At 52.6% G+C, this 20,521-nt stretch overlaps 1 protein-coding gene across 4 annotated transcripts in view; it reads left to right on the top strand.

The window, feature by feature from the left end:
- The window catches only part of DLEC1 (DLEC1 cilia and flagella associated protein), a 103,566-nt gene that overhangs the window by 60,875 nt on the left and 22,170 nt on the right, over positions 1-20,521 (top strand). For all 4 annotated transcript variants that reach the window (XR_011075663.1, XM_068557875.1, XM_068557874.1 and 1 more), the window contains exons 9-21: positions 4,650-4,737; positions 5,256-5,429; positions 6,086-6,222; positions 7,695-7,787; positions 10,679-10,769; positions 11,396-11,558; positions 12,704-12,896; positions 13,552-13,610; positions 14,197-14,365; positions 14,779-14,872; positions 15,089-15,219; positions 15,328-15,486; positions 19,100-19,239. Coding sequence is in view for 3 of the 4 variants with exons in the window: in XM_068557875.1 (XP_068413976.1) it covers positions 4,650-4,737; positions 5,256-5,429; positions 6,086-6,222; positions 7,695-7,787; positions 10,679-10,769; positions 11,396-11,558; positions 12,704-12,896; positions 13,552-13,610; positions 14,197-14,365; positions 14,779-14,872; positions 15,089-15,219; positions 15,328-15,486; positions 19,100-19,239 (1,691 nt within the window). In the remaining variant the exon portion in view is untranslated. The remainder of the gene's footprint in view (positions 1-4,649; positions 4,738-5,255; positions 5,430-6,085; positions 6,223-7,694; positions 7,788-10,678; positions 10,770-11,395; positions 11,559-12,703; positions 12,897-13,551; positions 13,611-14,196; positions 14,366-14,778; positions 14,873-15,088; positions 15,220-15,327; positions 15,487-19,099; positions 19,240-20,521) is intronic.

The following is a 20,521-nucleotide window of genomic DNA, read 5'->3' as shown; positions in this document are numbered from 1 at the left end:
CTATATAAGTTAGTAAACCAAGGAAGGGGAAGGCTTGATGTGTGGGAAACAAGAGATCCAGCATAGGAGAGACGTGCAGGAAAGGCCCAGGTCGGTAATGGTTAAGGGGCTCTGCAGTTACTGCTGCTACAAAGCTTAACAACTTAAAACAACCATTTTATCATGCTTGTGGATTCCTTGGATCAGAAAGTCTGACAGGGCACAATGGGAATGGCTTGTTCCATGATGTTTGGAGCCTTAGCTGGAAAAAGTCAGTGCCCAGGGGTAACCTGAAAGATGGGACTGGAACTATCTGAGGCATTTTCACTCACATAGTAGTTGATGTTGGTTGTCTGCCGAGGGTGTTAACAGAGCACGTGCACATGGATTCTCCATGTGGCCTGGGCTTCCTCACAGAATGGCCGCCTCAGGGTAATCAGGCAGCTCAAAGTGAGTGATCAGAGTTTCGAAGTGAGTATCCTAGCAAGCAAGGGGGAGGTTGCATCACTTTTTTTTTTTTTTTTTTGGCTGCGTTGGGTCTTCGTTGCTGCGCTCAGGTTTTTCTATAGTTGCAGCAAGCAGGGGCTGCTCTTCGTTGCGGTGCACGGGCTTCTCATTGCAGTGGCCTCTCTTGTTGCGGAACACGGGCTCTAGGCACCTGGGCTTCAGTAGTTGCGGCACGAGGGCTCTAGAGCGCAGGCTCGGTAGTTGTGGCGCACGGGCTTAGTTGCTCCGTGGCATGTGGGATCTTCCCAGACCAGGACTCGAACCCATGTCCCCTGCATTGGCAGGCGGATTCTTAACCACCGCGCCACCAGGGAAGCCCCTTAAGATTTAATTTTATTTTTATTTCTTTGGCTGTGTTGTGTCTTTGTTGCTGTGCGCGGGCTTTCTCTAGTTGCGGTGAGTGGGGGCTACTCTTTGTTGTGGTGTGCGGGCTTCTCATTGCAGTGCCTTCTCTTGTTGCCGAGCACGGACTCTAGGCGTGTGGGCTTCAGTAGTTGTGGCACACGGGCTCAGTAGTTGTGGCACACAGGCTCTAAAGCGCAGGCTCAGTAGTTGTGGCGCATGGGCTTAGTTGCTCCGTGGCATATGGGATCGTCCCAGACCAGGGCTCGAACCGTGTCCCCTGCATTGGCAGGTGGATTCTTATCCACTGTGCCACCAGGGGAGTCCCTGCGTCACTTTTTATGACCTAACCTTGGAGGTTCGGTTCCCTTGGAATACATGAGAAAGTCATTACTTCCTCCGCATTGCTATAGGTTACGAACGAGTCACTAAGTTTAGTGCAGATTCGAGGGGAAGCTACATAGATAGACCTCACCTCTCAATGGAAGGAGTGTCAAAGAACTTCTGGATGTGTCTGAAAACCGCTACAGGGGTTGTCCTGTCCTCGGTCATAGCAGTAGGTGTAGCAAGCGACCAGTCCAGATTAGAAGAGGCCAGAAGGCTCTAGGAAGGGTTGACTTGTGAGGGTGACACTGATAAGAGTCCCTGATACATCTGGACATCTTGGAAAGAGATTTGTAGGGTAGTGGAAAGAGATTAAATTATTGATAAGTACATAGCAAACAAAATAGTTGGTTGATTAAGTTTTGGAAAAACAAAAATTGTATAAGGGAGAATTTCATGCTCAGCTGTGAATAGCATTTACATAGCAACAATAATGTAAGCATTACTGATCTAACCATGAGTATGATGTAACTTACATTGGGAAGATGAGGGATAAGAAGGGTATGGCATGCGGTGAGCTGGTTAAGGGTGAGGAGAGAATATCCGTATCACCCATCCATAATTAATGCCTAAAACTGAAAAAAAAAAATAGCATGCCCTCTGGAGCCATGGAAGTAAATTCCAACATAATCAGCTAAAGGAGGAAGAAGTGTTTGTGATTGGGTGTGGGAAATGGCCGGGGTAGAAGCAGGGGAAGAGGGCACGATTTCTATTTTCGAAATTTTGTAGAACTCTTTGCCTCTTTAAACTATGTGGCTGTCCAACTTTGATGAAAATAACTTAAAAAGAAAACTTTCTACCAAAAGAAACGCCATGCCCAGATCATTTTACAGGTATACACCATCAAACATTCAAGCTAATCCTGATCTTGTATGAACTGTCAGAGACTACAAAAAGAAGGAACATACCCTCATTCTTAGGTAATGAGCCTGCTATGGTCTGAATGTTTGTGTCCCTCCAAAATTCGTATGTTGAAATCCTAACCCTCAAAGATGGTGGTATTAGAAGGTGGGGCCTTGGGGAGGTGCTTAGGTCATGAGGGTGAAGCCTTCGTGAATGGGATTAGTGCCTTTCTGAAGAGGTTCTAGAGAGATCCCTTGCCCCTTCTGCCACTTGAGGACACAGTGAGAAGGTGCCAGCTGTGAATGGAAGAGGGCCCTCACCAAAACACAACCATGCTGGCATCTTGATCTTGGACTGTCCAGCCTCCAGAACTGTGAGAAATACATTCCTGTTGTTCATAAGTCACCCAGTTTTATGTTATTTTGGACTAAGAGCCTAATGTTACCTTGACACCAAAGCCAAATTAGGAGCTATGACAATGAAAGCCATAAGCCAGTCTTGCTTAAGAACGTAAGCCCAGTCTCATCCCCCAGCCTTTTGGAGCTGTGAGAGGGTTTGTCTGTCCTGAGATGGGGAGCAGAATGGGATGCTGGCTGTGAGTGCTGGAGGCTAAGGAGTTGTGGTAGGAATAAAGATCTGTACCTTGTAAGCCAGGGGCTTATTATGTTTCCTATAATTTCACTTTTGCTTTCTTTCCATATTTTGGTAAATTTAAAAGACATTTGAAAGAAAAAAAAAAAGAACATAGGTTCAGAAATACTAAGTAAAAAACCAAGCAAGAAGAAACATGTGCGCGCGCGCGCACACACACACACACACACACACACACACACACAACAAACATCCACCCCAGGAGCAAATTGAGTATAACCCAGGAATGCAAGGAATGTCTTCACGGTGCCCCTTGAGTTGGCAGTTGGCTGCCCTGAGCCTGTCAGTTTTTTCCTCCAAGGCTTCCAGTGCTGTTAAGGGAAACCAGCCCACTCCGCAATCCTTGTAATTACTGTCTTCCCAGACCTTGCAACCACGCCGTAGCTACCACGTTTCAATGCCTGACCTCTACCTGCACCTCATTTCAGTCGACCATGGGTGAAAGCCTTAGTAATTGTGATGCATCCCAGGGTTCATCACACCCTACTTCCCACCAGCTAGAGTTCTTATCGCTGCCAGACTGGGGAGAAAGCCAACTCCAGAATCACATCCTAAGGGTCTGCTGTTTTAGGACCTTTCTGACGCACAGTGTCATAGCCCGGGTTCCCCATAATGCGGAGTCTGAGGTGGTGAGATTTTGTGCTGTCATTTACAATCCCAGGGAGGAGTGAGGAAAGGGGATGGAAGGAGACAGAGCCAATACAAGAATTACTGAGCTGACTTCCAGAAAGTGCAATTGATTATTTTGTCTTGTGAGACATCCCTTCATAAACTGCTGGATCCCGCCTCTCATTGCTTGGGGGTTTGCCTTGTGTGGCTGGGAGCAAGACTCTCTGGAGGCCTGCCTCAGTGGACGTGAGGGGCAGCCACTGCCATGAACACCTCGATCCGTAATGACGGCAGTGGCTGCAGCTAGCCCCGAGTCTGGAGAATAGCAGCAGATTGAGGGTACGGTGCCAGGGCTGTCCCGTGCACGTGTGCAGACCTGAAGAGGCAAAACTGAGTTAGTATCCTTGCCATATGGAAAATAATTTAATCCCTACCTCACTCCGTAGCCAAAACAAAATACTTTCCAGCAAAGATCTCAAGCAAAAATTTAAGAAGAAAATATAGGAGATATAGAAAGATTTCTTGAAACTGAATTATAAACCTTGAACAAAATGTTGATAAATTTTATATTAAAATTTTAGAAACTGTACATCAAAAGATAATACAAGTTATAAACTTATACAAGCTATATATTGGGTTGGCCAAAAAGTTCATTCGGGGTTGTCTGTTAACGTCTTACAGAAAACTGAACGAACTTTTTGGCCAATCCAATACTTATACTTTATAAGGTATAACACATACCTTATAAAGAATTAGTACCCAGAATACATAAAGAATTCCTACAAATCAGTACGAAAAAGACAAAGTACCCAATGGCAAATTGGCACTACGAACAGACACATCACACAAGAGGAAACCCAAATAGCAAATAAACATACGAAAAGATGCTCATCATCATTAATAACAGAGAAATAAAAATTAAAACTATAATATGGGTCTCTCCACACTTGGGTCCGGTTCACAGGTGGATTGAGGCAATATGTTGTGCTGGCCAAAAATGGATTTAAATGTTGATTTAGGCATACATACCTATGAAGACATGCTTCAAATTTATGGAGCTGTTTTCTGGTGGGAGGCTGGGGCAGGGCTTCATCTGTATTTTTAATGTTTTACTTCTTAAGCTGGGTGATGGAAACACGGCTTGTCATGTTATAATTTATAAGTTTTTCCCAGTGTAATAGTTCTCGAAATAGAAGGCAAAGGTGTGTGCATGTATGGAGTTCGTCTTCCGTGCCAGGTTCATTACATTTATCCCCCCACCCCCTTCCCATATTATTCAGTGAACCCCAGACTTCATAGCCTTTGTCCACACACGTCGCTTTGCCTTTGAACAGATGGTGATCTCGCTGCAGAACACCACGTCCACCAGCCGCCATCTGCGAGTCCTCCCGCCGTCCACGCCCTACTTCGCTCTGGGATTGGGTGAGCTCAGGGTGGCAGCGGCCTGGGCGGCCTCAACATCGTGTACTGGCCTTGCCCCGGGTTACGCGCCCACCAGGCCCTAGGGTGACGCCACAGCTGCACCCCTCGTGCTCCGCAGAGGCCTCCTACCCACCCTCCACCGAAGGCCCCCAGTCCTGACAGCTCCTCCTCGGATCTCGTCCCTCCAGGCTCGGCTCTGCCCTCTCCTCACCCTGCGCACTGTCACTGCCCTCAGTCAGGACCCCTGGTTCCTCACTTAGGCTATCGCAGTGGCTTCCCCGCCAGCCTTCCTGCCTCCTTGACGCAGTGTTCTCCTGAACAACAGCTCTGATCTTGTGTCCCACCCCCCCAACCCCCGCAGAAACCTCAAATACCTCTCTGCTGCCCACAAAGTAAATGCTAAGCCATTGGCCCCGCCTGACCGCTCCAGGTGGACCCTATCACTCCCCCCGCCGCCCCAGGCCCTGGTCTTCTTGCCTGGTCTCCAGAATCTCATTTGTCGCTTCTGTCCCCCGCAGGGATGTTCCCAGGAAAAGGTGGGATGGTGGCTCCTGGGATGACCTGCCAGTACACTGTCCAGTTTTTTCCCGACTGCCTTGGGGATTTTGATGACTTTATTTTAGTGGAGACGCAGTCAGCGCACACGCTCCTGGTCCCCCTGCAGGCCCGGAGGCCGCCCCCAGTGCTGACGCGTGAGTGTTCTCTGCGCCCCCGGGATTCAGGGAGGGCTGGTGCCCCTAGAAGGACCGCCTGCCCACAGGGCCCCTTCGTGGCAGCACACGGCCTGTCCCCTGGGGCAGGGGCTTGTGGGTCCTGAGAAGGGACCTGCCAGAAGCTTGCGCACAGTCCTCCCGTGTCAGGCCCCAACCATCCTGCTTCCCCTGGAGGCTGCCTCTGAGTGACACACGTCGGGAGAGGAGGCCAGCATCCCAGCTGACCCCAGCCTAGGCGTCGCTGGCTCAGGGACACCCTGAGTGGGCCTGTGCCACGGCGAGGCAAGCAGGAGTGCCTGGAGCCCTCCATGGGTGTCACCTGTGTGGCCATGGGGTGGCTGGCTTTGCCTGGACACCCTCATTTACGAGTCCCTTCAGCTGGCCGCAGGCTGCAAGTTGGGACTCTGACCACAACCCCCTGACCACAACCCCCAGGGCCATGCCAGGTGGCACTGGCTGAAGCCCGAGTGCGTGGAGTCCCGAGGTGCCGCTGCCGTGTGGGAGCAGGGGTGGGCCTGTCCCCATCCATCCCCCTCGCCCCTCCACAGCTGCTCTTAGCTCGGGCTGGGCCTCCGGAGAACAACAACAGGACGGCCTGTGCTGTTTCTCTTGCCCATCTTTCCTTGTGGCTGCAGTGTCGCCGGTGTTGGACTGTGGTTACTGCCTCATTGGGGGCATGAAGATGACCAGATTCATCTGCAAAAACGTGGGCTTCAGCGTGGGCAAGTTCTGCATTATGCCTAAAAAGAGCTGGCCGCCGCCAAGCTTCAGAGTGAGTGCTCACGGATTGCTACCTGGAAAAAAGAGCAAATCCATCAAAGGAAATAACTCCCGTGAGGGACTTGCTCGAGTACACCTGTGAGTGGAAACACACACACAGAGAACAGAATTTTATAACCTCTCTCTCCAGCTGCCACGGTCCAATGAGAATCAACATGTACAGAGACCAGCGCTGTAGTTCTTGTTACTCTCCTAATACCTGTGTGACCCCGAGCAGGTCCTGTCACCTCTCTTATCCTCCAAGACCTGACTCAAATGTCCCTGCATTCATTCATTCATTCATTCATTCAGTCATTATAGTAGCAAATGTTTGAATATAGCAGAGGTCACAAATTGGCAGCTCTTTGGCTGAATTTTGTAGGTATATTTATTTGGCACAGGGCTTAAAAACATTTTTGGAGCCACCATTTAAAAATAGAGAGATTTCGGACTTCCCTGGTGGCCCAGTGGCTAAGACGTCACGCTCCCAGTGCAGGGGACCCGGGTTCAATCCCTGGTCAGGGAACGAGATCCCGCATGCTGCAGCTAAGACGCGGCGCAGCCAACCAACCAACCAACCAACCAACCAACCAACCAACCAAATAAATAAATATTTTTTAAAAAATAGAGAGACTTCATATAAAAATGTGCATTTCCAGTCTCTCTGAAACATTGGGAGATGTGCAGCCCTGGGCCAGGATCCACCGTGGCCTGTCAGCTGGAGTTGAGAAGCAGGGGGTGTGCACATCCCCTCCTGTTTGCCCAGCTCTGCCCTCCTCGCCCCAGGGCAGCCAGGTGCTGACACCACTGATGGTCACGCTCACTCACACTGTTATCTCTCTCAGAGCAGAGATATTTTGCTGTACCTGTGTCTCCCGAAACAAGCGACAGATCCAGAGGACCACATGTTCCCAGACGCACATTTCACTCGTTTCTGTTACTTGCCAGGGTCCTGGAGGCCTGGGTCTGTGTCCCTGGCATGCTAAGGGGCTTCCTGTGTAGGCACCTGGGCTGCAGCTCTGCTGACAAGATGGCAGCTTCCCTTGACTCAGGTGCTCATGGCCAGGGGTGGGTTGAGGATGGAGGCCGACACAGAAGCCGGCACCAACCACACAGGCTGCTGTAGTAGGGAAAGGACTGTGCCTTGGGAGCCCACCTCCTGGGGGAGGCCATCTCTCACACCTCCTGCTTTGCGTCTGAAACACTTGTCAGTGGTCCTTGCACCTTCTACCCGCAGGCAGCTCTTTGTGGACGCTCTGTCTTGTACTCGTCTCTAACCACCAGAACCCCATCTAGTGCCCGGTGCAGGTTGAGTAAGTGCTTGCTGAATGGATGAGCCTCAGTTTCTTCATGAACAGGAGACTGAATGATCCATAGACCCTTCAGATCACAAAATGGATGTTTGGAGGAGGGAAGTGTGTCATCTGAGCACGAGATTTTACAGTTTCTTCCACGCTGTTGGGTCCTCTTCTGCTTTTCTTTAAGGCTGTTGCAACCATCGGCTTTGTTGAGCAGCCTCCCTTCGGGATCCTGCCGTCAGTGTTTGAGCTGGCTCCGGGCCAGGCCGTATTCACGCAGGTAGGTGATGAGACGCTAGCTTGTCTTTCCTTATGACTGGTTGGCTGTTTCCTCAACTGCTCGCTTGATATCATTTGCCTCTCTGGTTTTTTGTTTTTTGGGGTTTTTTTTTTTTTTTTTGCTGCCCCACACAGCTTGTGGGATCTTTAGTTCCCGGACTAGGGGTTGAACCCGGGCCACCGCAGTGAAAGCACTGAGTCCTAACCACTGGACCGCCAGGGAGTTCCCGCCTCTGCGTTTTCATGACCCAGGTATCCACTCCCAGGTCCCAGCCTTGGCGGTTTCTGTGTAGGAGCATGCTTTTGCATTCTGTGGGGTGATGTCATTTGACTCTCCTGGGACCTCCCTCACAGAGCAAGTGCAGAAAGCCCTAGCAATGCCACCACAATCCCTGAGCGTTGCTTGCCCACCTGTGAGCCTGGGGGTCACCTCCACCAACATCTGAGCTGCCTCCAGGATCTCCCCTCGGCCCTTCAGTCTGTCTTGGACCATCCCACCCCCTAAATCTCGTACCTTTGTTCTGTTTCCTGTTTTATCCTCAGTTATATGGTCAACAAGGCCCGCCTTCCTTAGGCCTCATCCTGAACCTCTGCAGAAGCTCCCAGAGTCTGACCTCCGGGGTGTGGGCTCCTCCTTTCCTAACTGGCCCCTTTCCATGGTCCCTTGGGCCTGTCACACCTGCTCACTGGTCCCCAGAAGAGGCTGTGAGACATGGTGATGTCTTCCTGCCCCTGTCACCCCACCCTCTGCTCCAGGAGTCTGACTCTGTGCTGTCCCACGGCTGGGTGTGGGGCTGCCACAAGCGTGCATGGCCTTCCTCACTTGCCTGTTGAAGGACACACCTACATGAAAGAGTAAAAGCTACCTGGGTTCTGGGGAGGGGGATTTGGCCTACACCATGTCATCAGGTAGTGAGAGCCAAGAGCCATAGGTTCTCAAACTCAGCTGCACGTGGCCGTCCCCTGAGAAACTTGCAAACACGCTGACATCTGGGCCCCAGCCCTGAGGTTTTGAGTTAATTGGTCTGGGGTGTGGCCTGGGCATAGGATTTTTCAAGCTCCCCAGGTGATTCTGTGTGTGCAGCGAAGTTTGAGGACCACTGCCATAAGCTTCTTTGCCAAGATGTAAAGGAAGGCTTCCTTTATCAGCTCCTTTCCAGTTTCAAGGGTCTGATGGGGTCTTGTTCTGGAGCGATGCTGTCTTGTTCATGTCTGTGATGATCTGATCCTGATAAGAACCTGGCTCTTGGAGTCGGGACGAGGCCAGTTCAGGAGCACAGTAGGGATTATCCATCCTCCTCTGTTGCCGAGGGGTGAGCCGGGTCCTCTTGGCATAGCCCAGGCCTTGTCAGAGCCTTGTGGTGGCTTTAAGGAATTGGGGCTGGTCACCCCTGCCCAGGCCATGATGTCCCCCTCATCCCATCCTCCTGTGATCCCCAAGGAAAAGAAGAGGGTGGCAGCAGCAGTCTTTGGGGAGCAGTGGGGGAGTCAGGGGGAGGTTTTCCCCTTTGCATTCCTTATGTAAATTTTGTTTACTGATTGGGATTTTGTTTGTTTAAAAATTTATTCATATTTCCAAATAAATAGATTCACATGATTAAAAATTCAAAAGATGCAAATAGATGCACAGTGAAATGCTCTCTCTCCCCCCAGTTCCTCAGCCACCCAGAGGCCACAGCCTTACCAGGTTAGAGTGCCCTCCCAGAGATATGTGATGCCTACCTAAGCAACTGCACATGGTTTCTTCTTTCCTTTGTTTCCATTTTTCCTTCACACAAATAGTTGCCCACTCTGTGCTCTGTTCTGCACCATGTATTTTCCACTTACCGTTTCATTTTTTTTTTACAGCTGCATAGTATTCCACTGGGCATATGAACCATAATTTAGGTCAACTGTCCCCTGCATGAAGATTATTTCTGATCTCTGGCCATCTCAGGGAATAGCTTATACATACATCACTCTGTCCTACCAGAAGGATACAGTCCTTGATGTGCATTTGCTGACTCAGGGTCTCTGCTCTCATAATTGTGATACATGTTGCCAAAATCCCCACCATGTGGATTGTATCAATTTGTACTTCCAACCACAGTACGTGAGGGTGCCTATTTTAATTCTCACACCTTTGCCAATACAGTGGGTTATCAAACTTAAAAAAAAAAAACCTGTTATCATGGACATTTTAAAACATATACAAAAATAATCTGAAAAAGAATAGCTATACATATATGTGTATAACTGACTCACTTTGCTGAACACCTGAAATTAACATAACATTGTAAATCAACTATACCTCAATTTAAAAAAAAAAGAAAGGGCAGAAGTCCAACTGGCCAAGCAAAAAAAAAAAAGAAAAACAAAAACAAAAACCCAAAACAAACCTATATACAAAAATGGAATAGTTGAATGATCACCCATGTACTCATTACACAGCTTCAACATTTATCAACTCTTGGCCAACCTTATTTCCTTTATACCCCTCCGTCTCTTCCCACCAAACCCTGCCCTGCCCCTCTAGATTATTTTGAGGAAAATTAAGGTATCCTATCACTGTGTTTATGATCGCTAACTTTCTGCTCTTTGCCAGTAGGAGGCATGAAAAACTGTTCTCCTGGGTGGTTTGCATTTCCACTTCTTTTATCATGAATGAGGTTAAACATGTTGTCATTTAAGAGCCATTTGTATTTCAGTCCTATGAATTCTCTCTTCATAGCCTTTCAACACGCTCCCCAAATTAGCCGGTGGAGCCTGGCCTGAACCCCTAGCCTTAGGGAAGGGGCTGGGAGGGGAGGGAGAAGTGGAGACCGGAGGGAAGGGGGTGCAGCTGAGAAGAAGAGGGCGAGGGGGTAGAAGCCCCCTGCACGGGAGACAGCGGGACAGCCCTTCTTTCCCCAGGTCCTGTTCCTTCCAACCAGCCTGGGAAAGGCAGAGCAGACCTTCATCATCGTGTGTGACAACTGCCAGATAAAGGAGCTGGTGACCACAGGTGGGCTTGGGTGCGCTCCCAGGGGTGGCCCAGCTGCGCCCGGTCCCCCTTGGGGGTGGGGACACTCAGGGGATGCTGCAGCCTCCAGGGCTCTGGTTTGGGGCCTCTAGCTCTGGTCAGACCTTAGAGACCCAAGCCAGAGTGGGCTTCGGGACTGTCCCAAGGGGCCGTCTAGTGCGAGAGGGATGGAAACCTGGGGGGCAATCTTTTACCGAGTCACTCTGAAACTCACCGTGATCTCCTTTGGGGGACTGCCAGTGACTCACACAGAAACGACCAGGGCACCTGTACGTTCCTGTACAGTTAGAAGGGGCATCCTGCTGAATTTCCTTAAGGTGCCCTGTTCCTTCTTTCCATCCGTCTGTCTACCATCCACCCAGTTTCACTCACCAGGTATTAATTGAGTGCCTGCTACATGCTATGTTATCAAAATCACCTTCTTTTGGTCTGTGGTGACGTGGGGACATGAACCTGTGTGCTGTTGGCTCCCTGTCCCCCAGTGTGCACTTCCCGGGGTCACGATCACGGCCAGTTGCATGTGGATGGTGGCCTGGGTCCTGTGACAGCCTTCGGCCACAGAGTCCTGGTTTCAGCCCTAGGGAAACTTCACTACTGTACTTTTTCAGGAATCGGGCAGCTGGTGGCTCTGGATCTGATCTATGTTTCTGGTGAAAAAAGTCAGCCGGAGCCCGGAGAGCTCACAGACTTAACAGCCCAGCACTTCATACGCTTTGAGCCTGAAAACCTTCAGTCCACGGCCAGCAAACTGCTGATTATTAGAAACGCCACGTGAGTGACACCTGTGAGGGACCCCAGCACACACCCTCCCTCCTTCCTCACCTGGCCTGAGGTCCCAGTGAGGCTGGTGATTCCTTCCAGAGGCCAGGGAGGAATCTGGGCACAGGATGGAAGGATCCAGATTTGCACTGTCCATCATGGTAGCCAGTTGCCACATGTGACTATTTAAATGGAAATCAATTAAAATTAAGTAAAAGTAAAAACTCACTTCCTCAGTGACACCAGCCGCATTTTAAGTACTCAACAGCCGCACGGGTAGCTGGTGGCGATCATATTAGGCAGAGCCGATTTATAAGATGTCCATAACTGCAGGGAGTCATATTGGACGGTGTTGCTCTAGATCTCCTGGAGCATCCTTACCCAGGAACAGTTTTCCAGAGAGGTCCTGCCCAGCCCAGGAGGGGAAGCCACCCAAGTCCCACCGTCAGACAGATGATGGCCTGTGGGTTCAGCTCTCACTGCCATTTATTCCCTGACCATCCTCTGAGCTCCGTCATTACACCAGGACAGACCTCGGGGAGCCTCCTGGCCAGGCTGCCCAAGTGACCCAGGCCTTGCACAGGCTCTGTCTCCTGGCAGGATGAGTAGTTCTCACCTGCCGTCCCCCTCACCGACACCTGCTGTCAGCAGCACGCCTGGAGTCCCACCCCTCCCGCCACCATGGAGTTGTCACCGCTCCTGTTGGCAGCCAGTGGGCACATATCTTTCTGGCCAGAGCAGTAGTCCTGGGAGGCCAGAGCTGGAGAGGCAGAGGGTGGGGTCGATGTGGCAAAAACTCACGTGGTAGAAGATAAGGCAGAAAATTTTCCTGATATCTGGGGGTGGGGGGGGGGGCTGCCTGATGGTTAGAGCATGATTCCCCCGAATCACTGTGGCTCCAGCCTCCAGCTGCTGTGCGGGGCTGTGCTGGGAGGTCTCCAGACTCCCTGCCCCCCCGTGCTCTCCCTTGCCCAGGTGCCCCCAGGTCCTCCATGGGAAGGGCCTGAAGGCTGATCTGGCCACTTCCTGCTCCTGGGTCGTTTCCTGCTCACTCCGGGAGCAGGGCCAGGCCAGGCCGGGGGTTGGGGGGACCTGATTCTGGCAGAATTGGGACATGGCCTTGGATCCACTGCCTACTGTCAAGGTCGTCCCCACAGGCACGTGGAGCTGGCCTTCCGCTGGCAGATCATGAAGCCCAACCTGAGGTCCCTAATGCCTGGAGAAACCTACAGCCCGGACCGCATCAAGTCCCATCCTGACAGGGAGACGGCCTTCTCCATCGCCCCCGACATGGGAGCTCTCAAGCCCCACACGGACCACGAGTTCCTCTTGAGCTTCTCTCCTCGAGAGGTTCGAGTGCGGCCGTCTTGGTGGTCACACATGATTGGGTCACGATGTTTTCACCCTCTGTCCCTGTTCTTTGGTGACACTGAAGCCACAGCTGACGCTGCCGAGATCCCTAGCATCCTGCCGAGGCTGGCGCTTAGCTAAGAGCGGGGCCAGTGGCCGGGCTTGGTGTGCAGCTCGTTTTGCCTGGTCCCGACCCTGCACACCCCATCTGCATCCAGAGCCTGGGCTCATTTCCTCGGCTTTGGTGTCTTCCGTGTCTCTACTACATCAAAGGTGTTACCATTCCTGCTCAGCCCACAGAAGCCCCCAGAAAGAGTGAGGTGGGGTTCCCCAGAGTGAGGCTTACACGGCCCCCACTTTCCAACACGAAGCCGTGTGTGTCCCGGGCGAGAGGTGGGGGGGAGTGTGAGGGGGATGCCCAGGGACCCTTGCTGGTAAGAGAGCAGGTCTGCCTCTCAGCATGCAGCCACCTCACGGCCTCTCCCGGGAGGGTGTGGTGCTTCAGACTCATTGAGGGCACTGCCAAGGGAAGCAGCGCTGTGTCTCGTGGAAGACCTCTCTGGGGGCCAGGCCACAGGGAGGAGGGATGCCTGCCATGGCTCCAGCCTTCCCTGGGGCAGGCTTTTGTCTTCAAGGTGCTGCGTTTGCCTTGCAGCCCGGGGATTTTCACAGCGTGCTCCAGATGGTGCTAGAGGAAGTCCCAGAGCCCATGAGGTGAGCGGGAACCGGGCCCCTGGCTGAGGGGTGGGCAGTTGGGCATGCTGGGGGAGGTGCTGGGACGGAGTGGAGGAGCCCCTGACCCCCGGCAGGCTTTGGCGCCTGGGAGCGCCTTGCCTTGCCCTGGCACCCAGGCCTGGAGCGGGCTCCGCAAGCAGGGAACAGCTCGCGGGATTCGCCACCCTGGAACCTTGGAGCTGTGCCCCAGGCTCACGGTTACCGCTGGGCAGCTAGGCTGGTGGCCCCTGGGTGGTGGTGACTAATGAGGGGAGGTTTTGTCCCATGGCGTCACCTCTGCCAGCGCTTGCCTGAGCAAGATGTCGGTGGGGGGCCTCCAGTCAGCTGGTGTGGAGATCCTGGCTGACGCTGCTGCAGGGTGGTCCCTGGAGGTGCAGGGAGGGACCCCCGTCCCAGGCCTGTGGTTGAGCTGCCGTCACAGCCACAGGCATTCATCTGTTTCAGGACATTGCTGACGCCTCTGATTTCAGGGGGCTTGGGAGCTGTGGGCAGGGGGCGCTTTCTTTTCACAAGACCAGAGATAGGGGACACGATGGCTCCTAGCTCATGGTGGGTTTGTGTCCAGTTTGGACTTGGAAAACCCGAAGGATCCCTCGTACTCTGTGGATGACGTGATTGTCCTGGAAATCGAGGTGAAAGGCTCAGTGGAACCTTTCCAGCTTCTCTTAGAACCATATGCCCTCATCATCCCCGGGGAGAACTACGTTGGGATGACCGTGAAGAAGGATTTCAAGGTAGGTGGTTGTCCCTCCCCAGCCTCGGCTGCCCGGGATGGTGCTGAACTCGGGCGCGAGCATGGGGAGGAAGCGGCTGGCGGGGCCAGCAGTGGTGGCCGCTGCAGGGAAGCTGAGGCTCTTCCCAGAGCCCCGGAACCCACTTGGTTTGAAAAGACGCTGGGCCGGGCACGTCTTGTCATTTGTCAGCTTCCCAGCATCCTCCAAACGACAGGACTGTGGCACCCTTTCCTGGGTTTAGGGATCTTTGACCGGCCGTGGCACCCACAAACCCTGCAGTGTGCGTTGGTGCCATTGGGTGGCTGGGATTTAGCTGGGAAGGTGTCGAGAGGACCTCTTGTGAGCCCACAATCCCGCAGTCCTTTTGCAAGTACAGATCTGACGGGGAGGCCGGCTCGGGGTGTGTCTTTCAGATGTGGAACAACAGCAAGTCAGCCATCAGGTACACGTGGGGGAAGATCAGCGACTGCCACGTCATTGAAGTGGAGCCCTGCGCAGGGACCATCGGTACTGCAGGGACTGAGGGAGGGGCTGGCTGGGGAAGGAGAGCTCGAGGTGAAAGGGGCCTGTGCAGGGGTCCGTGGCCCCCTGATCCGCTCCAGCCGCAGCCTGGCCCTGTGGTGGGTAAGGAGTCCGCCAAGGCCAGGTATCTGAGCCCGGCCACAGAGGGGACCTGCCCCTGCTTCCTTTCTCCACGGCTCACCTTTCCTCTCCCTCTCTCAGAGCCCAGCGAGGTGGAGGATTTTCAGTTGAACTTTACCGGGGGTGTCCCTGGCCCGACGAGCCAGAACCTGCTGTGTGAAATCAAAGACTCCCCCTCACCGGTGGTCTTACACATCGAGGCGGCCTTTAAGGTGCCTCTGGTGGGGCTGGGCGGCTGGGTGGGCCGGACGGGGAGCCGGGGTAGGGCACAGAGCCCACGGCCCGGGTGGCCCAGTGACGGGCCCCTCTGGGTGCCTCAGGGGCCTGCCCTCGTCATCGACGTCTCAGCCCTTCAGTTTGGTTTGCTGCGCCTGGGGCAGAGAGCCACAAACTCCATCCAGATCCGGAACGTCAGCCAGCTCCCGGCCACGTGGTCCATGAAGGAGAGCAGGGTCTGCCTGCAAGAAAGGCAAGAGGGCGTAAGTCCTGCGATGCTGGCTCGTGGTGCCACCCCCCACACACACCCCCATCACACACACACACCCCCCCCCCCAGGAGCCGAGTAACCCGCGTGGTGTGTGAGCCGTGGAACTGTTGCTGGTGCCTTCAGAGCGTGGAGGCTGGGAGAGGAAACGCCTGCCTGGTGACCTTTGCCTCGCAGAGTCCCCCATCCCCTGTCTCTAGGCAGTCGGGGTCCTTTCTACAGCAGAACTTAACCCCGAACTGGATTTTCCTGTTCCTTTCAGAGCAGCCAGAGTCAGGAAGAAAACGGCAGCTGACTTGGGCAGGAAGCTTCCAAAAGGCCTCGGGGAGGGGCAGGCCGCGGGGCTCCTTGCAGAGGTTCCCAGCCTGCTTGCAGTTTTGAGTACCTGCCACCAGGTGGTGAGCTTGCCGCCCAAACCAAAAGGCTCCAAAAGGAAAATCATTTCCACTCAAATAGCACTTTTCCTTTTACTCTAAAATTAGAAAATATTAAAAGTGGCTAAGCATTGTCATCATCACATTTAAATTATGGCATCATGTTTTGTTTTTTCATACATTTATTTTATTTTTGGCTGTGTTGGGTCTTCGTTGCTGTGCACAGGCTTTCTCTAGTTGCTGCGAGCGGGGGCCACCTCTTCGTTGCGGTGCGCGGGCTTCTCATTGCGGTGGCTTCTCTTGTTGCTGAGCACGGGATCTAGGTGCGTGGGCTTCAGTAGTTGTGGCTCATGGGCTGTAGAGCTCAGGCTCAGTAGTTGTGGTGCACAGGTTTAGTTGCTCTGCAGGGCTTGAACCCGTGTCTCCTGCATTGGCAGGTGGATTCTTAACCACTGTGCCATCAGGGAAGCCCATGGCATCATGTTTAAATACCATGTTCGGGGAATTCTCTGGTGGTCCAGTGGTTAGGACTCAGGTGCTTTCGCTGTCGGGGCCTGGGTTTGATCCCTGGTCAGGGAACTAAGATCCCGCAAGCTGCGTGGCACAGCCAAAAATAAAAAAAAAAAAATATATATATATATATATAATGTTCAATCTTCAACAAGCCCAAGCCACACCAGCAGGCAGCTAGCTATAAACCACTGGCTCACCATGCCCACCCTTCCCACGTGGTGACTGTAGCTCCGTCGGAGCAGCTGCTGCACATGCGAGACTCTGGCCAGGTCTGTCTGGTGAAAGCACCCTCCCTCCCCAGGTCCCCCATCCTGCTGCCCACTTCCCCTGTTGGTCAGAGGGCTGCACACTTTTCCTTCCACATTCAGGAGCTGAGGAAAGAGAGTCACAGCCACACATACATCTTATCTGCCAGTGCACCTTCCCTTCTCCAGGACTCTTCCTTTCCACTTGGAAGCCACTCTCCTTACCTGGCGGCCTCGCTTCTCCACTAGGCACCCTGAAACTTAGAAGTTATGACAGTTTGCATCGAATTGGCCAACACCATTGCCAAGAAACATTGCCATGTGGTCTGTTCCACAGGCTTGGAGTTAGCACTGGCCCCCCCAGGGCTCACTGGTCACGCTGCTTGGACCATGGAACCACAGAGGCTGGCGCTGGGACTGTGGGCAGGGTGCTATCAGTAACCTTTTCTTCAAATGAAACCTCCAACAGAAGCCCAAGATCTAGAATAGAGTATGACTGTTCTTGGCGCCCAGAGGCCCCCACGTCAGGCATCCCTGCCCCACCCTGCCACTCCCCACATCCCGCTTCCCTGCCCTAGGACTTCTGAGCAACCCCTGGGATTTCCCAGAGCACAGTTGGAAACTTACGGACCTCAGCCAACCTCATCACTTGATAGAGGAGAAACAGGGAGGGGCAGGGGCTTCCCCGGGGCCACACAGCTAATAGGTGGCAGAATCGTAACAGATCCCAGTTCTCTGATTCCCAGTCTGTGTTTTTCTCCCATTGTGAAGAATAACTACATTTTACAGTTGAAGTAATTGTCAGTTTCACAGTACATTAAGATTCATGTCCTAATCGAAGCTGGTAGCAGTCCTGTCTCTACAGTTCTCTGCGCTGTATTCTTGTGAGCTCTCAAAAATAATGTTGAGATTTGGGGTTTGTAGATGTCCCCAGGCCAGGGGGACCCAGAAACCCAGCCCCAGACCATAGCCCTCCCCACCCCCCAACACCCACACCCACACCCACACCCACACCCACCGGGCTCCGAAGGAGAGGCACATGAGGAACAACGAGCGAAGAAAGCAAAGGGGCTCTTTCCTTACCAGCAGAGCTTGGGCCCAAAGCTTGGACAAGCCAGGCCAGAGCACGCCAGCCACGTTTCCTGAGACGTAGGCCAGCCCACCCTCCCTCCATTGCCAGGGCGGTGGAACCTCTGAAGTGAGAGGGCACAGGGCCCAAGATAGCACAGCACGGTGGCCAGGGTGGAGGTGGGGTGGGACCGGGCAGGGGCGGCCAGGTCTCCCTCCAGGCAGGTGCCTTGCACTCCTTCATGGCCTTGGTCTCAAGGAAGGAAGAGACCAAAGAGGAGTAACCTCCCTCCTGGCTGTGATCTTTCAACGTCCAGTGACACCCCGACTAGCCAGTGCGGCCCATCTGGGGCCCTGGGGCCACGCAGTCAGGCTGGTGCTCCTGGCCTCAGCCAGGACAGGGAGAGGGGCACTCTTCTCCCCAAGCCTTTTCCTTTCCCTTTTAGTGCCTGGTATGGGGCAGGGGGTGGACATGTCAGGTGAGTGGGAACTAGCCTGCAGTGGGACTGAGTGAGGTGAGGGCGTGACGGGGTGGGGAAGAGACCACGTGGGTGTGTTACCGAACCAAACTTGGGTCCGCTAGCCCACGTGCAGTAAAGCCAATCTATGGACACCAGGTTGTGGTGAAGGAAGGTGTAGTGTTTACTGTAAGGTGCCAGACAAGGAGAATAGGTGGCTCGTGCTCAAAACCCTCAAACTTCCCGAAGGGTTTCAGCAGAACATTTTTGAAGGCCAGGTGAGGGAGGTGGGTCGTAGCGTATGTGATCAGTTCGTGCACAGTTCTCTGCTTGGCGGATGGTGAGGTAACAGGGCGGTGTCACAGGGGTTAACGTTATCAGTCCTCAGGCTCCAGTAGGTCTGGGGACTACGTGCTCATGGTCATCAAGTAGTTAATTTCTTCCATTTGGTGGTGGTTTTAGCGTCCGTAAAACAACTTAGGAAACGTGCAGCGGATACTGTCATCTAGGTGCTTCAGAGAGGAGCTACAGCAGAGGATATGGGGAGGGGTCTGTCCCAGGAAGGCACAGTTACAGGTGCAAAGGGCGAATCTGTGGCCATGTGGAAGCTTGGCCCCTCCCCTAGTCTGGGGGCTTGGTGGCTTTCCTTACTTGAAGCCGACAGTTCCTGACGTGCGCCTGCGCAGCGGGGCGGGCAGACCTCTCAGGGCCACCGCGCCGAGGGCGACTCCCTCTGCCTTCCACCTCCTTTCCTTGGAGACTCAGTTTTCATCCTCTTCGTCCTGAGCTCTTGCTCAGCTGTGTTCCCCCACCCGCTTGCCTCCTTCCGCATCCTAGAAGCGCTCGGGGGTTGGGGGTGGGGGCAGCTTGGGGGCGACCCTGGTTGTTCATGGCCAGCACCCAGTTCTGCAGTTGCACGTGTCCCCACTCCTCGTCCTTCTCCCCATCAGGTGTCTCCCTTCGTCATCGAGCCGTCCAGTGGCCAAGTTCAGCCGCTGGGGGAGTGCAGAGTGAGCATCACGTTGGAGGCCCGGCACTGCCAGTGTCTGCAGACCGTCCTGGAGCTGGAGGTGGTAAACGGGACCTGCAGGTGAGGGGGTAGGGGGGGAGCCAGTACGACACACTCTATGCCTATTCGTGGCATATTTATTTATATTGTGTGTAGTTACGTATTTGTCTATAGACGTTTCAGAATTTAAAGGCCTTGATATGTGTTTATTCTACGAAATTTGGAAATTACAGAAAAGAAAATGAAAATGATCCATAATCTATTACCTGGAGATCATTCACTAGTAATATTATGGGGTATATATATCCTTCTAGTGTGTATATGCTAAAGGAATACACATTAATGCAACCACTTTGGGCAACACTTTATTGTTACCTAGTAAGGGTAACAATACCCTTGGTCCAGCATCAGTCCTTCTGGATATAATCCCAGAGAGACTTACACGTGTGCAGTGGGAGCTGTGTGCTCATGCTGGAAGGCTCAGAGCTGGACTGTTCATGACAGTGAAAAACTGGAAACAGCCAACGTTCATCAACAGGAGAATGGATGCAAAATAGCTGGCAGATTTTCTCTTTTATTGGAATACAATTGACATGTCACTAAGTTTAAGTTGTACAACATACTGACCTGATTCATTTATGTATTGCAGCATGATTGCCACTGTAGCGTTAGCTTACACCTCCATCACTTCACCTAATTATCATTTCATTTTTGTGGTGGGAATAATCAAGTCTCTCAGCAGATTTGCTGTATATAATACAGTATTGGTATCCATAAGCACCATACTTCACATTAGATCTTCAGGACCCATTCACCTGCTAGTTGCAAGTTTGTACCCTTAAACAGCATCTTTCCAGATGCTGGGCACCCCCAGCCCCTGGTAACCACCATCCTACTCTCTGTTTCCACGAACTTGGCTTTTTTAGATTCTACATATCAGTGAGATATTACAGTATTTGTCTCTGTCTGACTTATCTCACTTGGCATAACGTTCTCAAGGTCCGTCCATGTTGTCGCAAATGGCAGGGTTTCCTTCTTTCTCATGGCTGAGTAATGTTCCACTGGATGCATATACCACATCGTCTTTATCCATCAATCTGCTGACAGACAGTTAGGGTGCTCTATACCTTGGCTGTTGTGAATAATGCAGTAAACATGCGGGTGCAAATATCTCTCTGATATCCTGTTTTCACTTCCTTTGGATATATACCCAGAAGTGGAATTGCTGGGTCAGGTGGTAGTTCTATTTTTAATATTTTGAGGAACCTTCATACTTTTTCTGTTATGTCTGAACCAACTTACATTCCTACCAGTGGTGTACAAGGGTTCCCTTTTCTCCACGTCCTCACCAACACTTGTCATC

Source organism: Eschrichtius robustus, chromosome 12 (assembly GCF_028021215.1).
Source record: "Eschrichtius robustus isolate mEscRob2 chromosome 12, mEscRob2.pri, whole genome shotgun sequence".
Lineage (NCBI taxonomy): Eukaryota > Metazoa > Chordata > Mammalia > Artiodactyla > Eschrichtiidae > Eschrichtius > Eschrichtius robustus.
This window is presented reverse-complemented; position numbering and strand designations above follow the sequence as displayed.